General features: G+C 43.3%; 2 protein-coding genes across 3 annotated transcripts in view; both read right to left on the minus strand.

The window, feature by feature from the left end:
- Nucleotides 1-22,524, minus strand: part of OSBPL10 (oxysterol binding protein like 10) — a 560,435-nt gene that overhangs the window by 205,487 nt on the left and 332,424 nt on the right. For both annotated transcript variants that reach the window (XM_077268966.1, XM_077268965.1), the window contains one exon: nucleotides 1,900-2,054. In XM_077268966.1, the coding sequence (XP_077125081.1) occupies nucleotides 1,900-2,054 (155 nt within the window). The remainder of the gene's footprint in view (nucleotides 1-1,899; nucleotides 2,055-22,524) is intronic.
- LOC143781960 (uncharacterized) lies at nucleotides 17,176-20,038 on the minus strand. The gene is made up of 2 exons (XM_077268968.1): nucleotides 19,527-20,038; nucleotides 17,176-18,739 (listed from the first exon to the last, which is right to left on the minus strand). The coding sequence occupies exons 1-2, from the start codon at nucleotides 19,658-19,660 to the stop codon at nucleotides 17,731-17,733; spliced, it is 1,143 nt and encodes a 380-aa protein (XP_077125083.1). The 5' UTR covers nucleotides 19,661-20,038; the 3' UTR covers nucleotides 17,176-17,730.

Genomic DNA, 22,524 nt, shown 5'->3' on the forward strand with positions numbered 1-22,524 from the left:
CCGTACCCACATTCTAAACTTGATACAGAACACCACATACCCTCTAGAGCCAGAGAATCAAAGAGGACCACCCAGTTCTTATAACATGCATATTTTAGTAAACAACTGTATTCCTCAAGAAATTCTGAAGAATATTTTCTCCAAATGCTGTGTCCATATACGAAATCCGAAACCTTTATGTCCCAAAGTGTTGCTCCAGGAGTGGAAAATTGTTTTGAAGCTGTAGGAAAATGAACTACGAGCAGTAAGATTGTGGTACTCTCTGCCATATGATGTAATGGTTGATTCACTAAAAAAGGGCAAGTAGATCCTGGAAGCCTTTCTAGAAAGAAATAATATTACAGGCTATGGCTACTAGAATCCGCAATGGGAAGTTCATCCAGGGAACCAGTCTCATTGCCGTATGTGGAGAAGGAAAGGAGTGCCAATAAGCATTCGCTTCATGGAGTTTTAGCCTTCCTCTGGATCAACATGTGAGATTATAGGTTAAATTGGATGGACTTATGTCTATTTTCAACCTTAAAAACTATAAAAACTAAAACCTAAAACCATGAAGCTGAGTTTGCATTATGGGGTGATTATGTTCCTCCAGGGTTTCGGCCAGCCTCTGCATTCCCTAGAACCATCCTCCTTTGGTTGACTGACAGGTTGCTGGTGCTGTGTCTACAGATTGGAAAGCACTGTACAGGCACAATGGAAAGACTGAACAGATCGTGTGAGATTTTCTGCATATAGACATGATGTTTGTCAACCAACTATATAATGGTTTCACTTGGTGGGGAATACAGTGGTGGCGAAGCTTAAACTTTATCAACTTAATATATAAAATTATTCAGAAAAAACTTTGGCAACTATTTGAGAGACCTTCATAAACTCAACTCTTACCGAATGTCAATCCCAATAACAGATGCAAATTTATACACAAAGCACATCAGCAAATGCAAAAGAGTTATAAGTGCTCATTTGCACTACATTCAGTTGCTTTAAAGCGATTTGTGCTATTTAAAATGGAAAGGACATATTGCTATCAGCCAAACATTTTACAAAACAATCTATCCTCCTATGTAATCAGCTTTTCGGAATTCAGAAAGCATGACACTGACTCCAGCAGGTCAATTACCTGAGGTCAGTGTTCACTTCCCTGGTTCCCATTATAAAATACAATGATAATCAAGAAGGCATATATTTTCATAAATATTTGACTGATTCGCTGTGGAGCCATGAAATACATTGGTAGTTCTTTCTGTCTTACGTATCATAGCTAAAAGGAATTAAAGGGATCGCCAAGGATTTGAAAGGTCATCAATATGAAATCGGTGGGGATCTGACCTGCTCCCCACCTATCAGCTGAACTATGCTCTGGCTGGATATAAGTCATGTATGAGGTGAAACACACCAGCTTCACAGAAGACCTTTCACTGGATTTTTACATTTAAACTGCGTACTGTACCTCCGTTCAATTTGCGCTTCTCCAATGATTCTGGAACAGTTTTTGGTATATGCCCAATTGCTTGAAGGGAAAACTTGCATATTTATTTCCAGGGGGCATAACTTTGGAATTGAAAAAAAAACCAATGGAATGGAATTAATTTGATGCGGTACTCAATTTAAATGAAAACAAAATAAAGTCAGAGGTCCTCTTCTTAGTGGCTACAGCCACTAAACAATTCATGATGGTGCCGTGCTTCGCGCCATACTTCAATGACATCTGGCCACTGATGGTGCATATTTCAGTTGAGGGGAAGGGTGTAAAGTGACCTAACATACAGATCGCTCATCAATTGTAGAGTCCTTGACAGCCGCATTATAGATATTGCATTTTGTATACTTATTATGGCTCTATGATTACATATATAGCTGTATAAAGCCCTTTATACATACCAAATTTCATAAGCTTACCTCGATATCTTGATCTAGTATTTGATAGTCTTGAGGCATGCTTGGCAGTATTGGCCATGTGAGGTTGGCAGTAGCAGTTGGCAGAGAGCTAAAGCTTCCATTTTTGAGATTTTCCGTAGAATGTGACTTTGTTCCTTGCCATCCCAAAATGCTTTCTGAAAATTCAAAATCCACAAGTGATACATAGAAATATAAATCACATTTATATCTTGCTACAAATGGACTATGTCCTTAATCTTACAGAGTGCTCTCGAATGTGAAAAAGTGGGTGCTCATGACACAGTTCCAAATAGAATACAATAGACAGTATCCAGGCTTGAGTGAGGCAAATATATCTTATTTTAGCCTGCCATACAAGGTGCAACATTTCTACCAGATACAAGACTTTGTCAAGCATGCTTGACTAAAGGTACCTTCACACGAAACGACTTTACAACGAGAACGACAACGATCCGTGACGTTGCAGCGTCCTGGAAAGCGATATTGTTGTGTTTGACACGCAGCAGCGATCTGGATCCTGCTGTGATATCGCTGGTCGTTGATTAAAGTTCAGAACTTTCTTTGGTCGTCAGATCGGCGTGTATCGTCGTGTTTGACAGCAAAAGCAACGATGCCAGCAATGTTAAACATGGAGCTAACGACCTGTGAGAACGATAAGTGCGTCACCGCTACGTCACAGGATCGCTCCTGCGTCGTTCTGGAGCTGCTGTGTGTGACATCTCTCCAGCGATGTAAACAGCGACGCTGCAGCGATCAGATCGTTGTCGTTCTCGTTGTAAAGTCGTTTCGTGTGAAGGTACCTTAAGACTTGAATCTGGTCGGAACATTGCACCTTGTATGGCACAATAAAAGAAGACTTATTTACCTCTCCCAAGCCTGGGCGCTGTCTATTACTTTTTACTGTGCATTTTTTCAAGTGAGCTCCTTGGAGTTTGTGACAATGGGTCTTCTTGTGGGTATGGATAACAGGGTTGCAAAGGTAAACGTTCCAGCTTCTAAAACAAATTCTTTATTCTTTAACGATTAAAACATGATGATGGGCAGAATCCCCAGTGGATATATATGTGCACACAGCGGGCACTGGCAGTCCAGCGACGCGTTTTGATCTTACAATAGATCTTCGTCACAGCTGCCCATTGAATCATTGAAGAATAAAGAATTTGTTTTAGGAGCTGGAACGTTTACCTTTCCATTTCTGTTGATTCACGTCAAGTCCTGACGAAGTTCCATACACCTGTGTCAGTCAGTGAGATGGCTAGGGTCTACAGCCCATGTTTTTCTTTATATGATGGATAACCAGGTTCCTCTTTGTCCAAAATGAGTGCTGCGGGCAATCTGACAGCTTCAAAAAAGTGAACCTGATACATGCTGCTTGATCCAAGGGCTGCATATATCAGACACTGGCTGCCTGATTTCAGACAGGTACAGTGTTACACTGCAGAGTATCAGAGAAAAATATACATTAAAAGGCGCTGGGGACTGACTGCACGAGAGACTAGTCGGACAGGTTGGTCTCTCCATATACAGTACAGACCAAAAGTTTCGACACACCTCATTCAAAGATTTTTCTGTATTTTCATGACTATGAAAATTGTACTTTCACATTGAAGGCATCAAAACTATGAATTAACACATGTGGAATTATATACTTAACAAAAAAGTGTGAAACAACTGAAAATATGTCTTATATTCTAGGTTCGTCAAAGTAGCCACCTTTTGCTTTGATGACTGCTTTGCACATTCTAGGCATTCTCTTGATGAGCTTCAAGAGGTAGTCACCGGAAATGGTTTTCACTTCACAGGTGTGCCCTGTCAGGTTTAATAAGTGTGATTTCTTGCCTTATAAATGGGGTTGGGACCATCAGTTGTGTTGTGCAGAAGTCTTGTGGATACACAGCTGATAGTCCTACTGAATAGACTGTTAGAATTTGTATTATGGCAAGGAAAAAGCAGCTAAGTAAAGAAAAACGAGTGGCCATCATTACTTTAAGAAATGAAGGTCAGTCAGTCCGAAAAATTGGGAAAACTTTGAAAGTGTCCCCAAGTGCAAAAACCATCAAGCACTACAAAGAAACTGGCTTACATGAAGACCGCCCCAGGAAAGGAAGACCAAGAGTCACCTCTGCTTCTGAGAATAAGTTTATCCGAGTGACCACCCTCAGAAATCGCAGGATAACAGCAGCTCAGACTAGAGACCAGGTCAATGCCACACAGAGTTCTAACAGCAGACACATCTCTACAACAACTGTTAAGAGGAGAATTTGTGCAGCAGGCCTTCATGGTAAAATAGCTGCTAGGAAACCACTGCTAAGGACAGGCAACAAGCAGAAGAGACTTGTTTGGGCTAAAGAACACAAGGAATGGACATTAGACCAGTGGAAATCTGTGCTTTGGTCTGATGAGTCAAAATTTGAGATCTTTAGTTCCAACAACCGTCTTTGTGCAACGCAGAAAAGGTGAACGGATGGACTCTACATGTCTGGTTCCCACCGTGAAGCATGGAGAAGGAGGTGTGATTGTGTGGGGGTGGTTTGCTGGTGACACTGTTGGGGATTTATTCAAAACTGAAGGCATACTGAACCAGCATGGCTACCACAGCATCTTGCAGCGGCATGCTATTCCTTGTGGTTTGCGTTTAGTTGGACCATCATTTATTTTTCAACAGGACAATGACCCCAAACACACCTCCAGGCTGTGTAAGGGCTATTTGACCAAGAAGGAGAGTGATGGGGTGCTATGCCAGACCTGAACCCAATCGAGATGGTTTGGGGTGAGCTGAACTCCAGAGTGAAGGCAAAAGGGCCAGCAAGTGCTAAGCATCTCTGGGAACTCCTTCAAGATTGTTGGAAGACCATTTCCGGTGACTACCTCTAGAAGCTCATCAAGAGAATGCCAATAGTGTGCAAAGCAGTCATCAAAGCAAAAGGTGACTACTTTAAAGAACCTAGAATATAAGACTTATTTTCTTTTGTTTCACACTTTTTTGTTAAGTATATAATTTCACATGTGTTAATTCATAGTTTTGATGCCTTCAGTGTGAATGTACAATTTTCATAGTCATGAAAATACAGAAAAATCTTTAAATGAGAAGGTGTGTCCAAACTTTTGGTCTGTTCTGTATACTTGCATGCAGGGAGAGAGCTGTCACTTAAGAAGAGCGGGTGGGGAGAAGATGCTGTGGACTGGCCTAGTCTCTTTTGAGGGTTGGTTCCTGGTGGCTTTTAAAGCATGAAACTACATTTCTTGAGGAATTTGACTAAGGGTCTCGTGAGTATTTTTACCCCTCAGGCGATTCACAGAATTGTATAGCAGTTGTCTAAGTCATTGGAAAATTAATTTTTTTCCACTAAAATGTTACTTTGGCACAAAGTTTTTAATTTTCAGAAGGGATAACAGGAAAAAGTGGACCATACAATTTGTAACGCAATTTCTCCTGAATACACCAATGCCCCATATCTTGTCAAAAACCACTACTGTGCAAAGCTCAGAAGGGAAGAATCAACATATTGAAGTTCAGATTTTGCTGTAATGGTTTGAGGGTGCCATGTCACATTGGCAGAGCCCCTGAGATGCCAGAACAGTAGAAACCCCCCATAAGAGACCCCATTTAACAAACTCCATCTCTCAATGAATTATTCTAAGCATTCAGTGATCATATTGACACCTTGGGTGTGGCACAGAATTTTATAGCATTGGGTAGTGAAGAAAAAATAATTACATTTTTAAACAAAAAAATTGTTCTAGCACCAGATTTTACATTTTCAAAATTTCTAATCAATGTGGCAACACCTCATATGTGAGTATAAAGTACTAATAGGTCACACGGTGAAACTTGTGAGGAAAGGAGTGCTATTTAACTCTTTGAGAACAAATTATATATCGTAGAATAGCTTGTGGACTCCATATATAGAGCTGCTAAGTGCCAGAAAACCAGAATCCTGCCTCAAGTGCCTCAAGTGACCTCACTTTGGAAATCACACCCCTCAGGGAATTAATTTACAGGTGGAGTGACGATTTTGAATCCTTGCGTCTTTTCCAGAAATTATTTGCCAGCAAGGTAGTAATGGTAATGAATTGGACTAAAATGTAACATTTAATTATATTTAAAACCAATTAAGACAAGAACAAACAAACCAACAAACACTAAAATAGAAAACACCCACTAATAATAATAATAATAACTTTAAATAATAACTAATAACAATAATTAATGGTATATATGGGCGGTAATATTGCTTGATTGAGTACTCTCAATCTCTCAGAAAATAACCTCGTATAATTCAAAGCAATATAAAGACAAGTGCTCTTTTTCCACCACGCGGTTTCTTACTGAACCATATAAATATACCAGATATTCTCAGTAATCTACAACTGTCATTTAGTAGATATATTATTTATATTAAATCTAAGCAAAATTGCTAGATAAATTACCGCATGGTGATATTGTTTTCATACAAAAAGCATCTGTTTTATGAAATGGAACAGTCTCACCCAGGTATCATGCTCGGCAAACCTTCCTGGTCTCGAAGACTGCTCCACACAATTCCTCTGTTGGTCCACAGATGGGGGATGGGCGTACACCAAAAAACCACCAGCTTTCAACCCACCAATTGGATCCTCAACTAAAGGCAATTGTTAACCCCCTGGCCTCCCGACGCGTTTCATTTCATAAAAAAATCATCAGGGGAGGAATAAGGAAAACACCTTCTCCCCGAGTTGGCAGTTTATTTATTCCTCCCCTGATGATTTTTTTATGAAATGAAACGCGTCGGGAGGCCAGGGGGTTAACAATTGCCTTTAGTTGAGGATCCAATTGGTGGGTTGAAAGCTGGTGTTTTTTTGGTGTACGCCCATCCCCCATCTGTGGACCAACAGAGGAATTGTGTGGAGCAGTCTTCGAGACCAGGAAGGTTTGCCGAGCATGATACCTGGGTGAGACTGTTCCATTTCATAAAACAGATGCTTTTTCTATGAAAACAATATCACCATGCGGTAATTTATCTAGCAATTTTGCTTAGATTTAATATAAATAATATATCTACTAAATGACAGTTGTAGATTACTGAGAATATCTGGTATATTTATATGGTTCAGTAAGAAACCGCGTGGTGGAAAAAGAGCACTTGTCTTTATATTGCTTTGAATTATACGAGGTTATTTTCTGAGAGATTGAGAGTACTCAATCAAGCAATATTACCGCCCATATATACCATTAATTATTGGGCTTAGTGGGTGTTTTCTATTTTAGTGTTTGTTGGTTTGTTTGTTCTTGTCTTAATTGGTTTTAAATATAATTAAAAGTTGCATTTTAGTCCAATTCATTACCATTACTACCTTGCTGGCAAATAATTTTTTGGATTGGTAGGAATTTTTTCAAAATAGTCTTTTCCAGAAACAAGCAGCAGTGGATGTTGCTGAGGGAAAAATACAAATCTGCCATTATAGTGCCCAGTACATTGTAGTGTCCAGTATGTTTAAGTGCACACACATTATGCCCAGCTCGTGTATGGGCATGCACCCACAAATGAAGCGGGCTCTCATCGTTACAGAAATGCCAAATGTGGATGCTAAATGTGGTATAGGCACATTGAAGCTCAGAAGGTAGGGGTGCATTTGGATTTGAGAGCGTATAATTCTTGGGATTTCTTTTGAGTGTGAGAAGCCATAGTTCTTTTCCAGAGCCTTTGTTTTACCAGTAACGTGGAAGTGCTCTACATTTCCACTGACAGATTATGGACCTGAGTGGGGGCTTTTTTGTGGATTGGGTTCAAGCTCCTATTGGGAACATTTCACATAATATTTGGGATCACATTTATCCTGTGCCCTACGGTGAGCACTTAAACAGTAATTTCCATCTAAATCTCCGAATGACGTGACTCAGATTAAACTCCTGAGGAGTCCATTCACTAGAATGGGGCAGCAGAGTTACTCTGGAATCCGTCTGGCCCCTGTTTGGCAATTTCTTTTTCAGAGGCGCACAAAACTGTGGACTAGTCACCGCTGAAACATAGCACAGACTGCTTTCATAGTGCCTCCATCTGCCTCATTATATAGAAATTTCTGTCACGGTTTCTGTCTGAATCACGTATTTCAGAGATTTACATGGAAACCTCAATGTAAGTGCTCAGTGCAGAGCGCAGGAAAAATGTGCGCCGAGCTTTACTGCGATCTTTAGGAGACACAATGAACAAATAAGTCAACAGCATGCCCAGAATTGGTTTTATTTATTTTTTACACCATTCCACGTGTAGCATAAGTGATTAGATTACTTTATTTTTTGTGTCAGTGCGATTACAGCGTTACCCGATTTATATAATTTCTTTTAAGTTTTGCTGCTTTTACACAATAAAAAATTTTACAGAAAAGAAAATTGTTTTTGCATCATTATATTCTGAGAACTATAGCTTCTTTAGATATCCGCTGATGAAGCTGCATGCCAGCTTATTTTTTTGCGGGACAAGATGACTTTTTCAACTACCGTATATACGCGAGAATAAGCCGAACCGAGTATAAGTCGAGTCCCCTAATTTTGCCACAAAAAACTTGGAAAACGTATTGACTCGAGTATAAGCCTAGGGTGGGAAATGCAGCAGCTACTGGTAAATTCCCAAAATAAAAATAGATACCAATAAAAGTAAAATTAATTGAGACATCACTAGGTTAAATGTTTTTTAATATCCATATTGAATCAGGAATCAGGAGCCCCATATAATGCTTCATACAGTTCATGATGGGCCCCATAAGATGCTCCATACAAAATACGCCCCATATAATGCTGCACAAAGGTTAATAATGGCCCCATAAGATGCTCCATAGAATATTATGCCCCATTTAATGCTCCATAAAAGTTGATGGCCCCATAAGATGCTCCATAGAATTATATGCCTCATATGCTGCTCCATAAAAGTTGATGGCCCCATAAGATGCTCCATAGAATAATTTTCCCCATATGCTGCTCCATAAAGGTTGATGACCCCATAAGATGCTCCATGGAATAATATGCCCCATATGCTGCTGCAATTAAAAAAAAAAAATGACATACTCCCCTCTCGTCGCTGGGGGCCAGGTGCCGGTGTCCTGAGCAGGCGGGGACACCGGCGCACTATGGGGGCCAGGTGCCGGAGTCGCCGCTGGCTCAGGACTCCGGCACTTGCGATATTCACCTGTCCCCGTTCCACCGCGTGCCGCTGTGTCTTCCGTCTCTCTGCAGTGACTGTTCAGGCAGAGGGCGCGCACTAACCACATCATCACGCCCTCTGACCTGAACGTCACAGCCAGAGAACGCAGAAGACACAGACCAGCGGTGGAACGGGGACAGGTGAATTTTGCATGGCTCACCCTCCCCCGTCATACTCACCCCCTCCTGGCACGGTCTCTGCAAGTCCCTGCTTCTCCGATGGTCTCTGGTGCCGACAGCTTGTTCCTGTGCTCAGCGATCACATGGTATCGCTCATTAAAGTAATGAATATGCGCTCCACGCCTATGGGAGTGGAGTCGCGTCCATATTCATTACTTTAATGAGCGGTACCACATGACCGCTGAACACAGGAAGAGCTGCGGGCACCAGAGACCATCGAAGAAGTAGGGAAGTGCAGAGACCGCGCCAGGAGGGGGTGAGTATGAAGTGACAGCCTCTACTCCTGCCTCTCCCTCTCCCCTCACCGACCTCCTGGGACAATTACTCGAGTATAAGCCGAGAGGGGCACTTTCAGACTAAAAAAATGGGCTGAAAAACTCAGTTTATACTCATGTATATACGGTATATATCATTTTATTTCCTTTCAACTTTTTATTTCACTTTTTGTTCAGCAGCATGATGAAAAAGTTGTGTTTTTTTGTTTTTTTTTAGTGTTCACTGAAGAAGTTAACTAGTGTGACAGTTTAAGGCTATGTGCACACGTTTCGGATTTTGATGTGGACCCGCAGCATTTTTTTGCATCAAATCCGCAGTGTAGTGCACAAGCAATGATAGTCAATGTGAAATTGACATTTGGTGTGCATATGCTGTGGAAAAAATGCACGGAATCACAGCTTTTTATTTTCTGCAGTCTGTCAATTCTTTTTTGTGGATCTGCAGCGTTTCTGCACCCATTGACTTCCATTGAGTCAGGCCAATCCGCAGCAAAACCGCAGGTTTAAAAAAGATCTGCGGATGTGCCTGCGAGAAACGCTGCAGATCAGGAGGGGGAAGAGTGTGTGGGCGGAGTGTGGGTGGATACTGTGTGTGTGTGGAGATGATGTGCGGGGCTGTGTGTGGGTGTTTGTGTGCATCTGTGTGGGTGTGCGGGGCTGTGTGTGTATGCGTGCGGGTCTGTGTGCAGGCAGACATCATCCGATGGGACTACTAGTACCATCCGGCTATGCCTGCTACAGTTACAGGTAGCCGGATAATGGAACAGCAGTAGTCCCATCATCCGGCTACTGTGTTCAAGTGTAAAAAACAAACAAACACATGCACACATATACACATACAGTCCATACATATACACATACAGTACATACAACCAGGCTTGGACCGGCCCAGGCCCGGTGGGCCCAGGCACTGACACCTGCTGGCATACTGGCCAGCAGCTGCCTAGGGCCCCCACTGCTCCAGGGGCCCCTAGCCAGTGGCTATGGGGCCCCCTGAGTCAAGGGGGCCTCCCTATGCCAGCGTAGCGGCAGCTGGAGACCGGATCCTGTCCTCGTTGCTAAAGCAAAATTAATATTCATGCCCTATAAGCGTGGAGAGGCGTGAATACCATTTCTCTTTAAGAGCGGGCAGCGTTAACCGCAGGCTGCAGCTAACACTGCCCGCATGTAAAGCCCCACCACCGCACCACATACGCACATACGCAGGCACACAGACACACAGAGCAGCACATCCCGGAATCCTGCTTCCTGTCTGAGACAGGCAGCCCAGCTGGATGATGTCATCATCCAGCGCGCTGTCTCATACAGAAAGCTGCCAGTGACGAAGAAGCTGCCAGGATGTGCTGCTGCTGTGGGGAGGTGAGCTGTGCGGTGTGCCTGTGTGTGTGTGTATGTGGTGCGCTGACTTGTGTGTGAGTGTGAAAGAGTGATGCAGTGCTGTGTGTGTGTGTGTGTGTGTGTGTGTGTGTGAGAGAGAGAGGGGTGGTGGGGGGAAACAATGATGGCGGTGATGGGCAATGATGGTGGGGGAGGCAGTGATGGGCAATGATGGTGGGGAGGCAATGATGGAGGTGATAGGCAATGATGGAGGTGATAGGCAATGATGATGGGGAGGCAATGATGGTGGTGATGGGCAATGATGGTGGGGGGAGGCAATGATGGAGGTGATGGGCAATGATGGTGGTCGGGGAGGCAATGATGGAGGTGATGGGCAATGATGGTGAGGGGAGGTAATGATGTAAGTGATCGGCAATGATGGTGGGGGAGGCAATGATGGAGGTGATGGGCAATGATGGTGGTGGGGGAGGCAATGATGGAGGTGATGGGCAATGATGGTGAGGGGAGGCAATGATGGAAGTGATGGGTAATGATGGTGGGGGAGGCAATGATGGAGGTGATTGGCAATGATGGTGGGGGAGGCAATGATGGTGGGGGGAGGCAATGATGGAAGTGATGGGCAATGGTGGCGGAGGGAGAAGGCAATGATGGTGGTGGGGGAAGCAATGATGGAGGTGATGAAATGGGCAATGGTGATGGGGGAGGCAATGATGGAGGTGATGAAATGGGCAATGATGGTGGTGGGGAGGAGGCAATGATGGAGGTGGCGGAATGGGCAGTGATGGGGTAGTGGGGGAAAATGACAGGGGTGGTGGGGGAGAAGGCAATGATGGAGGTGGTGATGAGGACAATGATGGGGGTGGAGAGGGGCTGCATTATACTTTATGAGGGGGGCTACATTATATTCTGTGGGGGGACTGCATTATTCTCAGGGGACTACATTTTATTCTGGGGGCTACATCATACTATGAGGGGGCTACAGTATACTCTATGGTGGGGCTGCATTATATTCTGTGGTGGGCAGCATTAAACTATATGAGGGGGGCTGCATTATACCCAATGAGGGTGCTACATTATATTCTATGGTGGGGACTGCGTTATACCTGAGGGGGTTGCATTACATTTTGTTAAGTGCTGAATTATATTCTATGAGAGGGGGCTGCATTATATTTTACGAAGGGGGCTACATTATTTTATGAGGGGGCTACAATATATTCTCTGAGGGGGCTATCCCTCTATGATTCTACCCCAACCCCTGCTACATAATTAAGACATGTACTACCTTATATTATACCCTGATATTAGCGTGTTTTACCACACAATTGGTGGTCTTGTATTTATTTCTATGTAGCTACATAGTGGGCCCCAAGAATGATTTTCTCTGGTGGGCCCACGGTGCTCCAGTCCGACACTGCATACAATATACAGTACATACTCACCATACAGCTAATCCCTGAAGCCCTCGATCCCATGAAAAATTTAAAAATAATAAACCAACAGTATACTCCCCGATCCAATGTAATCCATTTAATAACGAGTGTCCCACAATGATCTCCCGTGGAGAGCTGTCACATTGGCAGATGCAACTGCTCTCCAGGGACTCTGGGACACAATGACGCAAGGTATCCTTCCACACTGTATCCCTTCGCTGCTGTGAGTACAATACAGTTCATACTGTCATTTGTGGCACCGCTGCGTGGGAAAATACTCACGCAGCAGTGCCGCAAAGTGAGAGGCCATTGAACCCACAGTGATAACACTGCAGGAGCCATTGAATCCTGTCAGTGTTTCACTGGAGGCCTATAGAGCTGTCACATCTCCTGATGTGACAGCTCTATAGGTGAGATCGTCGTGGGACACTCGTTATTAAATGGACTGCATCGGACCAGGGAGTATTTGTGTTGGGTTATTATTTTTTCTTTTTTTCCAGGAGATCGAGGGCGTTGCATGGATTGGCAGAACAATAAAGATGGCAAAACTGTGTGGTGTCTTATTTCATTAAAATACTTTATTCTGCATATGTGTGTTTATTTAACCCATTAACAGCTATAGGATTAATAATGGATAGGTGTCTTATTGACGTCTCTCCATTACTAAGCCGGCTTGTTGTCACCTTACAATTCAAAGGTGACATCAACCCCCTATTACCCCATATGCCACCACTACAGGGCAATGGAAAGAGAGAGGCTAAGTGCCGGAATTGGCGCATCTCTCAGATGCGCCATTTCTGGGGCGACTGAGTGCTGGATTTTGTACCTGGGGGGACAATATCCATGGTCCTTTCCTAGGCTATGAATATTAGCCCGCAGCTGTCTGCATAACCGTTTATGGCTGTTAATTATAAGAGGACCCCACGTCATTTTTTGGGGGGTCCCCCAATTTTAATAGCCAGTAAAGGCTAAATATACAGCTGCGGGCTGATATTTATAGCCTGGGAAGATCCATGGGTACTAACCCCCAATTCACTAGCAACCAGGCAACCCCCACATGTACTTACGCTGGCTAACAGATGTAAATCATTCAGCTGTGGCAAGAAAAACTAAATCTCAGAGCAGTAAAAAATACTCGGAGGACCCCCGAGCATGCTCGAGAAATCTCGAGTAACAGGTATATTCGCTCATCACTAATAGATATATCTAAAGCTAGATGGACAGATATATATATAGATATAGATAGATAGATAAATAATAGAGAGAATATAGATCTATTTATAGATCTATAGATCAGATAATCTAGATCTATCTATCTATCTATCTATCTATCTATCTATTGATCTATCTAGCTATGTATCTATTGATCTATTACACAGGTCAACAAAAAAAAATTTTTTTTTCTGGTGTCCAAAATATTTTAATGAATTTGGGGTATTTTTGGGGTGCTGATTCTGAATATGCTATCAGTTTTGCCAGATTGGCTCAAGTTTTTGACATTTTTGGTATCTTATTTATAGCACTTGTTGGTAAATGCGACGCATCATCTCATTGATTTCTTTGGATTAGTACTTGAACTGAGCAGTTCTCAATATAGTTTTGTGTTAATTAGTGTTCTAAAAGTTTGTTCATAGCTTGATTTTTGCACTAACTTTATGTTGTTGTCTGTTTTCCAGTGAAAAGCATGAACTCATCAAGAAGAAGTTGTCTTAACGATCCAGACTCATTCTGTTACATTTGTGGTGAATACACACTGCCAAAACATAGAAGAAACATAACAGACTTCGTAAAAAAAAGTGTATTTTGCCTATTTTGGGGTTATGCTTGGGGACCAAGACAAGTTTTGGGCACCACACATAGTGTGCAAAGCATGTATCGAATTATTACGAAAATGGAGCAAAGGACAAAGAAAAAGCTTCAAATTTGGTGTTCCAATGGTGTGGAGAGAGCCAAAAAATCATCATGATGACTGTTATTTCTGTGCAGTGCAAGTGCAAGGATTCAATAAGCATAAGAAACGAAAATGGGAGTAACATGGAATCTGCAAGAAGGCCTGTCCCTCATTGTGAAGATGTGCCTGTACCTGTGTTTACCATAAATAACAGTCATCATGATGATTTTTTGGCTCTCTCCACACCATTGGAACACCAAATTTGAAGCTTTTTCTTTGTCCTTTGCTCCATTTTCGTAATAATTTGATACATGCTTTGCACACTATGTGTGGTGCCCAAAACTTGTCTTGGTCCCCAAGCATAACCCCAAAATAGGCAAAATACACTTTTTTTACGAAGTCTGTTATGTTTCTTCTATGTTTTGGCAGTGTGTATTCACCACAAATGTAACAGAATGAGTCTGGATCGTTAAGACAACTTCTTCTTGATGAGTTCATGCTTTTCACTGGAAAACAGACAACAACATAAAGTTAGTGCAAAAATCAAGCTATGAACAAACTTTTAGAACACTAATTAAGGCTACGTTCACATTTGCGTTGTGCGCCGCAGCGTCGTCGCCGCAACGCACAACGCAAACAAAAACGCAGCAAAACGCATGCACAACGCTGCGTTTTGCGCCGCATGCTTTCAACGCATGCGGCGCAAAACGCAGCGTTTTTTGTAAACGCAGTTGCGTTTTCAACAAAAAACGCAGCGTTTTGCGCCGCATGCGTTTTTTTGTGCAGTGAGTCATTCTTCATCCCACCCACAAAAAAAAGTGTCTACACAATAGATAAGGACCACCAATGGCTAGAAGAGGGTTGGTGTTTATGTAATTGTGTATATATACCATGGCAGACATGAATTCCTCCCATTTTGCTGGTATTCATGATGGAGCGTCCCATGGACAGTATCGTCATGGATATGGAGATGGAATTTGCCTTGGCTCATGCCTATGCTGTCGCCTGTGCTCATCAAAGAGAAAGAGAAAAACGGAGATGGATTCATCGCCGATTTTGGATACACCCTATCTTGGAAGTCCGGGAGAGCCGTGGAGCATACCATAGCTTGTTTGGCGAACTGAATGAGAACCTGGAGAAATATTTCGAGTACACCAGGATGTCTCAGGACAGCTTCCGCTATCTTCTGCGTCGGGTGGAAGGAGCCATTAGCAGGCAGGACACGCAGCTCCGGAGAGCTATTTCTGCAGAGGAGCGGCTTCTGGTGACTCTACGGTACGTAGCTGTTTGAATGACTGAGATATGTTCGGCTACGTTCACATCTTCCCTTTTTTTTTTTTTTTTCTTAATTTTTTTTGGGGGTGGTATGGTCAATGTACTTTTATAAATTGCAATGTACTTTAATGTAATTTCTTTTTCTTCTTGGCAGTTTCCTGGCTACCGGAGAGACCTTGAGATCCCTTCAATTTCAGTTCCGGATTGGAGTCTCCACTCTCTCCGGAATTCTTGCTGAGACCTGCCGCGCTTTGTGGGATAATCTCCGGGAAGAATTTTTACCCGTCCCTACAAGCGATATCTGGTTGGCCAACGCCCAGAAATTTGACCAAGTGTGTTCATTTCCAAACTGTATTGGCGCGGTGGATGGCAAGCACATTCGGATTACCAAGCCAGGGAAAAGTGGATCCCTTTTCTACAACTATAAAAAATATTTTTCCACTGTGCTGATGGCAATTGCCGGTGCGGACTGCCGTTTTCTCGCAGTCGACATTGGTGCGTTTGGCCGTTCAAATGACTCGCGCACATTCAAAGAGTCGGATATGGGCCAAAAATTATATGGCAACAATTTCAATTTCCCCCAGCCACGACCTCTTCCCCACACCGAAGGCCCTGCGATGCCATTTGTTGTGGTTGGGGATGAGGCATTCCAAATGTCTGCCAACCTATTGAAACCCTACTCCAGTCGGGGCTTGGACCATACGAAAAGGGTGTTCAATTACAGACTGTCCAGGGCCAGAAGGACTGTGGAGTGCGCCTTTGGCATCCTTGTCTCCAAATGGCGGATATTAGGATCCGCCATTAATCTGAAAACTGAGACAGTGGATGAGGTGGTGAAGGCGTGTGTGGTTCTCCACAATTTTATTCTGGCCAAAGAGAGACTGAACGTTGATCTCGATGAAACCATAGCCAACCCATTGCCCGATTTCCATGATCATCCTCTGAGGACAAGTGTGGAAATTGCGCAGATGAGGGATCGTTTTGCGGCCTATTTTGTGTCAGATGTTGGCCGTCTGTCATGGCAAGATACAATGGTGTAGTAAACTGTTGGACTGTATTCTGGTGTGACTATGCTTAAAATAGTTCACCAATGTAATGTGCCTTATCTAAAAAACTTGTAACCCTTTGTTTTTAAAATGTTGTGTTTTAATAAAAAAATTTTCTTAAGTTTTCTACCCTGCTTCAAAAGACAAAATTTATACCATACCATATAACATATTTATTTGTTTGTCAGATCGCCGTGTATCATTGTGTTTGACAGCAAAATCAACGATACCAGCGATGTTTTACAATGGTAATCAGGGTAAATATCGGGTTACTAAGCGTAGGGCGGCGCATAGTAAACTGATATTTACCCTGTTTCCCAGTGTGAAAGTTTACAAAAAAAACAGTACATATACTCATCTTCGCGTCCCCCGGCGTATGCTTCCTGCACGGACTGAGCGCCGGCCGGAAAGTGAATGCACAGCACAGCGGTGATGTGACCGCTCTGCTGTTAGGGCCGTCACTCAGTCAGGGCAGGGAAGCGGACGCCGGGGGACGCAATTCTGAGTGTATGTACTGTTGTTTGATTTACAAAACACTGGTAACCAGGGTAATCATCGGAAGCGCGGCGGCCTGCGCTTAACAACCTGATGTTTACCCTGGTTACCCGGGGACCTCGGCATCATTGGTCGCTGGAGAGCTGTCACACAGACAGCTCTCCAGCGACCAAATAGCGATGCTGCAGTGATCTGCATCATTGTATGTTTCGCTGCAGCATTGTTAAGTGTGAAGGTACCTTTACGGTATGTGTCCACGTTCAGGATTGCATCATGATTTTGTCACGATTTTTCTTCAGTATTTGTAATACAAAACCAGGAGTGGAACAATTAGAGGCAAAGTAGAATAGAAACATCTGCTCCACTTCTGTATTTATCACCCACTCCTGGTTTTGGGTTACAAAATACTGATGAAAAATCGTGACCAAATCCTCATGCAATCCTGAGCGTGGACACATACCCTAGTGATTGAAAACACCTCATACACTTTATTGTTTGTAAACACCTCATACAGCAATGAGAGACACACCAAAAAAGGCAAAATAAAAAAGTTAAAAATAGTGTCTGACATTGCATATATGAGTTGTTTTAAACACATAATATGTGTAGACGGCGCACGGTGTGACTTGCTGAGAAGTATACATGAAAATAAGAACAAATATTGTTGTATTCAAACCAAAATTTTTTATTTGGGGGAAACAGAAAAAAAAAAGGGGAAATAAACTTAGGGGGTATCAACCTGTGCCACAAAGGGGGAATGGTATGTTTCTTTTTGGGAATGGGGAGAGGAAAATGAGGCTGATGAAGACGACGACGAGGAGGAGGATGTTGACCTATAGTCCAGGAGGCTGGATGGCAGGTCTAAACCCTCCACAGGGTATAATGGGGAGGAAACCGCCACCTCTGCAGGGCAGGGAGGAGGCAACACGAGCCTTTGCAAAGTTCTTGGTTGGCTCTGGCTGCTCCTGCTGCGGCTAGAGCCCCGACGTGTACTTGTTTGACCTTGAGCAGCCAGAGCCTCAGTGCGTGACCTTTTGCTTTTTTTTTTCTTGCTCTTCCTTTTCCTTTTTTTTCCAGTATCGGCTCCCCCAGAATGATGGCTGCGGGAGGATGAGGGCCTGGCAGGAGCAGGAGTCAGCGGCACACTGCTATGGTGACTGTGGTGGCGTCGCTCGGCACTTGGACCAGGGTGGGGTGGCTGGAGTGGCTCTGCAGCAGTAGTCGGAGTCATGCTAGCCAGCGACGGTACTACTGGCAGTGTCGCTGACTGCATGCGCCGAGACTGCTGCAGAGCCCTCACGTAGGAATTGTTGCAGTCCTGCATCACCGAAATCTGGAGTTCCGGCGTAAGGTTTTCCACCATGCCTTTAGCAATTGTACTTAAAAAATGCTTTGCCGGATTTGAGAGCTCGGCTTCCAGGATTTCAAGGCGCCGTTCCATACTGGACATTTTATCGCTCAACGCCTTGAAACCGTTCTGGAACACCGTGCCCAAGTGCAAAAATTCGGGCATGACTGACCTGTCCGAGGCCCGCTGGCGCTGTCGGGAATTCCCGAACGAAGGTGCGCCAGAGGCCTCGGGCAGGGGAAAACCTGATGTACCGGCAGCCGGTTCTCCAGATGATGGTGGTGCAAGCCTGCTGTCGCTGTGGGAGGGCTGTGACGGGTCAGATGGCGATCCATGAAGTTCCGCTTCACAGGGGGGAGCTCGCTCGAGGGTGCTGCTGTGTGTCCTGTGAAAAGATAAGGAAAAAATTAGTCTTCAATTAATAACCTATCACATACGCCAACTCCTGTTAAAAAATTAACATTACATGACACATCAATACATTACAATCCCCTGTCTCTCAGTCTGTGTTGCCTATAATAAATTGCTGATTGTTACCGCCAGCTGACCATTAGGGCTGACGATAACAATCATGGACATACCTACGGTAGAAAATGACTGGTCATTCCCGCTGCAAAAGTCAATGCATACCTCTGTCATCGTTTTAAAACATTTTTTAAAAAAAAATCTTTCTTGATGCTGCCTATGCCGCAAAATTAGTAAAAAATTTAAAGTCAAGAAAAACATTTAAAAAAAAACAAAAAAAAAAAAACTTTGCTGATCTGATCGCAGGAACGGCCATGACGTTAGGATCATGTGATCCAGACGTCATCATTATTCATGCGATCAGAACTACCCTGACTCAGAACGTAACCTGTCATGGACTACAATGACTCACGCCTAACCAAAAAATTACTAATGGGCTATATACCATTCCACTAGGGTAAAAGGATGGCCAAAATGCTACAATGACTACATGGATGGCCAATACACTATGTTCCTTTTGAAATATACTATGTGTATATGTAGCTAGAACGTGTACTATGTGGCTGCTATATAGTGGCCTGGCAATCTACTATGTGGATGCACAATGTACGTGGCTGGGCAATGTACTATGTGGCTGTGCAATATGCTATGTGTCTGGGCAATGTACAATGTGGCTGTGCAATATGTTATGTGGCCAAAATACTTACTGTCGGCGGGTAAGGACCGGTCTTAGGAACTGGAGTGCCCTGTTATATTTGTAGGGCACCGACTTGGACGCAGCAGCACCACTCCGAGCTTGCTCCTCCGCAGCACGGATCCCCTTATTGAAACGGTCCTTCATGGATCGCCATCTGGTCCTCAACTTTTTCACTGTGAATGTAAAGACAAAAAAATGGTTACATATTTAGCATTTTAAAAGGATAAAACAACCGTGAGCGATGCAAAGTTTAGGCGTTGATCGCATCACACACGGTTGTGTTTATCCTGGCAAGATGGGTCATAGCAGCGTATCTGCAATACTCACTAAAGTTGCCTTTGGCTTTCGCTGAGGCACTGTCAAAGCCATCCCACAGCGACTTTGCCACCTCTGCCCACAAACGCCTCGACACCACCTGGTCCATGTGCCGAGGGTCACGGCTGTCCCACAACGGGCCACGCTCCTGGATGCTGGAGATCAGGAGGTCCACATCTATTCCACTGTCTCCTTGGTCCCGTTGTGAAACCTAGAAAAATTAGAAAACAAATAGGTTAAAAATATGCAAATAATAACAACCACCAGTACCTGGAATGATAGGTACCTTTGCCCTATCCTTTGCCATTTGATGTATGTATATTGATGTTTTCTACACCTGTGTTTTGGAATGTTTGTGTGCAGGGAGTTCAACTTTATTTTACCTTCCCCCAATACTTGCTGCCCTGAAAATCTATAATGTATAAAGGCCCCGTCTCACATAGCGATTTACCAACGATCACGAATAGCGATACGACCTGGCCGTGATCGTTGGTAAGTCGCTGTGTGGTCGCTGGGGAGCTGTCACACAGACCGCTCTCTCCAGCGACCAACGATCAGGGGACCGAATTCAGCATCGTTGAAACTGTCTTCAACGATGCCGAAGTCCCCCTGCAGCACCCGGGTAACCAGGGTAAACATCGGGTTACTAAGCGCGGCCCTATGCTTAGTAACCCGATGTTTACCCTGGTTACCAGTGAAGACATCGCTGGATCGGTGTCACACACACCGATTCAGCGATGTCAGCGGGACCTCAACGACCAAAAAACGGCCCAGGCCATTCCAACACGACCAGCGATCTCACAGCAGGGGCCTGATCGCTGGTACGTGTCACACATAGCGAGATCGCTACTGAGGTCGCTGTTGCGTCACAAAACTAGTGACTCAGCAGCGATCTCGCTAGCGATCTCGCTATGTGTGACGGGGGCCTAAGCTTAGTAAACATCCCTAGTGAAAGCAGGATGCTCCTCAAATGTAATGTTCCTCACAGCAGGATGCTACTGAAAAAAAAAAAATAAAGAAAAAAAATACTCACTCGCCGGCCTGACGCCACATCTTGGCCCCGATCTCTCTGCTCCCGCTGACCGTCTTCCCCCTCACTTGAAGAAGCCTGGAAAAATTGTATACAAAAATTATTGTCAATGCTACAAATGGCAGCGAATTGTAAGCAACTAGACATAATTACTCACCGCACTCCCCCGCGCCGATTGGCTATGCTCCGAAGAACTTGGCATTCTTGCAAGTTTGTTCTGCAATGAAAAAAATGAGCAAAAAATCACATCCAATGCCACATACAATAAAATAGGCCCAAAACATTAAAACAACCACAATTGACTGTTGACTGATAGGACAATGCAAACTCAAAAAGCGACACCACAACGCCATACATTGCAAGAGAACACAATCGAAGAAACAATACAAGAATAGACCCAAATAAAATTCAGAAAAAATAGACACCTATGTAAAAATTTCTACAGGAAAAAAAAAAGGCACAATGAAATAAGCAAACTAATGAACGCCATAATTTACAATTACAACAAGACATAATCCAAAACAACACCATCTGGTGACATCCACCAAAATACATCAGAAAAAGGCGCTAAATAACATTCTAGATAATAAGCAATAAACAGTACGGGACAACCGCTGTTACAATATACAGCAACCCAAAAGATAAAACATAGTCCAAATGAAAAGAAAACACAATAAATTTTAAAAAAAAAGGCCCCCAACTAAAAAAAAAAAAAAAAAAAAAAAAAGCCATACTACACACTTGTCAATGGAAACATTCAAGAAAGGAGATACATACGGAAGCCATAGGGAAAACGACATAAAACCATCAGTTAAAAAAAAAAAAAGGGAAAATACAATTGAAAATAGAATGGCATAGCAGCACAGAACAATACAATACAAATGAAACATCATAAATGTAGCCCCCCCACCAGCAAGAAAAGACACTCAAGGAAAGAAAAAAAAATGCCAACAGCATAAAACACAGCAAGACATGAGCCAAGAAAATGCCATACGGATACCCCCAACAATAGAAACCAGAAAAAGACATGCACCAGAAATTTAACATAAAAATCTGCCAAATTTAAAGACATTGAACAACCGCATGACACCAGAACAACCCCAAATCCATAAAACCAATCCAAAACCAAGCAAGGCCGGTGACAATAAACGCCAGCATATAACGCCAGAAGTACATCAAAACCAGATTAAAAAACACAATTTTTCACTAACAACCCACAGTGCCATAACCGTACAATAGCACAGACCAAACATTGCACAAATTAAATCCAAATCAAAAAATAAAACACAGAATAAAAAATATGCAAAGAGAAATATATACTTACAGGTTTGGAAAGCAGATTCCCTTCAGTCAGTCTTCTCTGTAGATAGCCTTGTGAAAGACAATGCCAAACCCCTTTTTTTCTCTCTATATATAGTGGGTTTTTTTTGTCTAGACAAAAGTCTAGACAATGTTTTGCATTTTTTATTGAAAAACGCATGCGTCGTACAACGCACCACGACGCAAGTACTTGCGTCGTCTGCGTTGTCAATACAAGTCAATGGGAAAAAAGCCGCATCGACGACGCAAACACGACGCAAACACGACGCATGCGTTTTTTCCAAAGTCTGCGCCGCCCAAAAAATGCAACATGTTGCGTTTGCCGCGCCCTGACAGGTGCGCC

Source organism: Ranitomeya variabilis, chromosome 6 (genome assembly GCF_051348905.1).
Source record: "Ranitomeya variabilis isolate aRanVar5 chromosome 6, aRanVar5.hap1, whole genome shotgun sequence".
Taxonomy (NCBI): domain Eukaryota; kingdom Metazoa; phylum Chordata; class Amphibia; order Anura; family Dendrobatidae; genus Ranitomeya; species Ranitomeya variabilis.

Bases quoted from the DNA above. Each gene is read 5' to 3' on its own strand.
- LOC143781960 (XM_077268968.1), bottom strand. From the start codon at position 19,660: ATGAAGGACCGTTTCAATAAGGGGATCCGTGCTGCGGAGGAGCAAGCT. The intron at 18,740-19,526 runs GTAAGTATTTTG...ATCTTTTCACAG, and splicing joins CCGGTCCTTACCCGCCGACA to GACACACAGCAGCACCCTCG.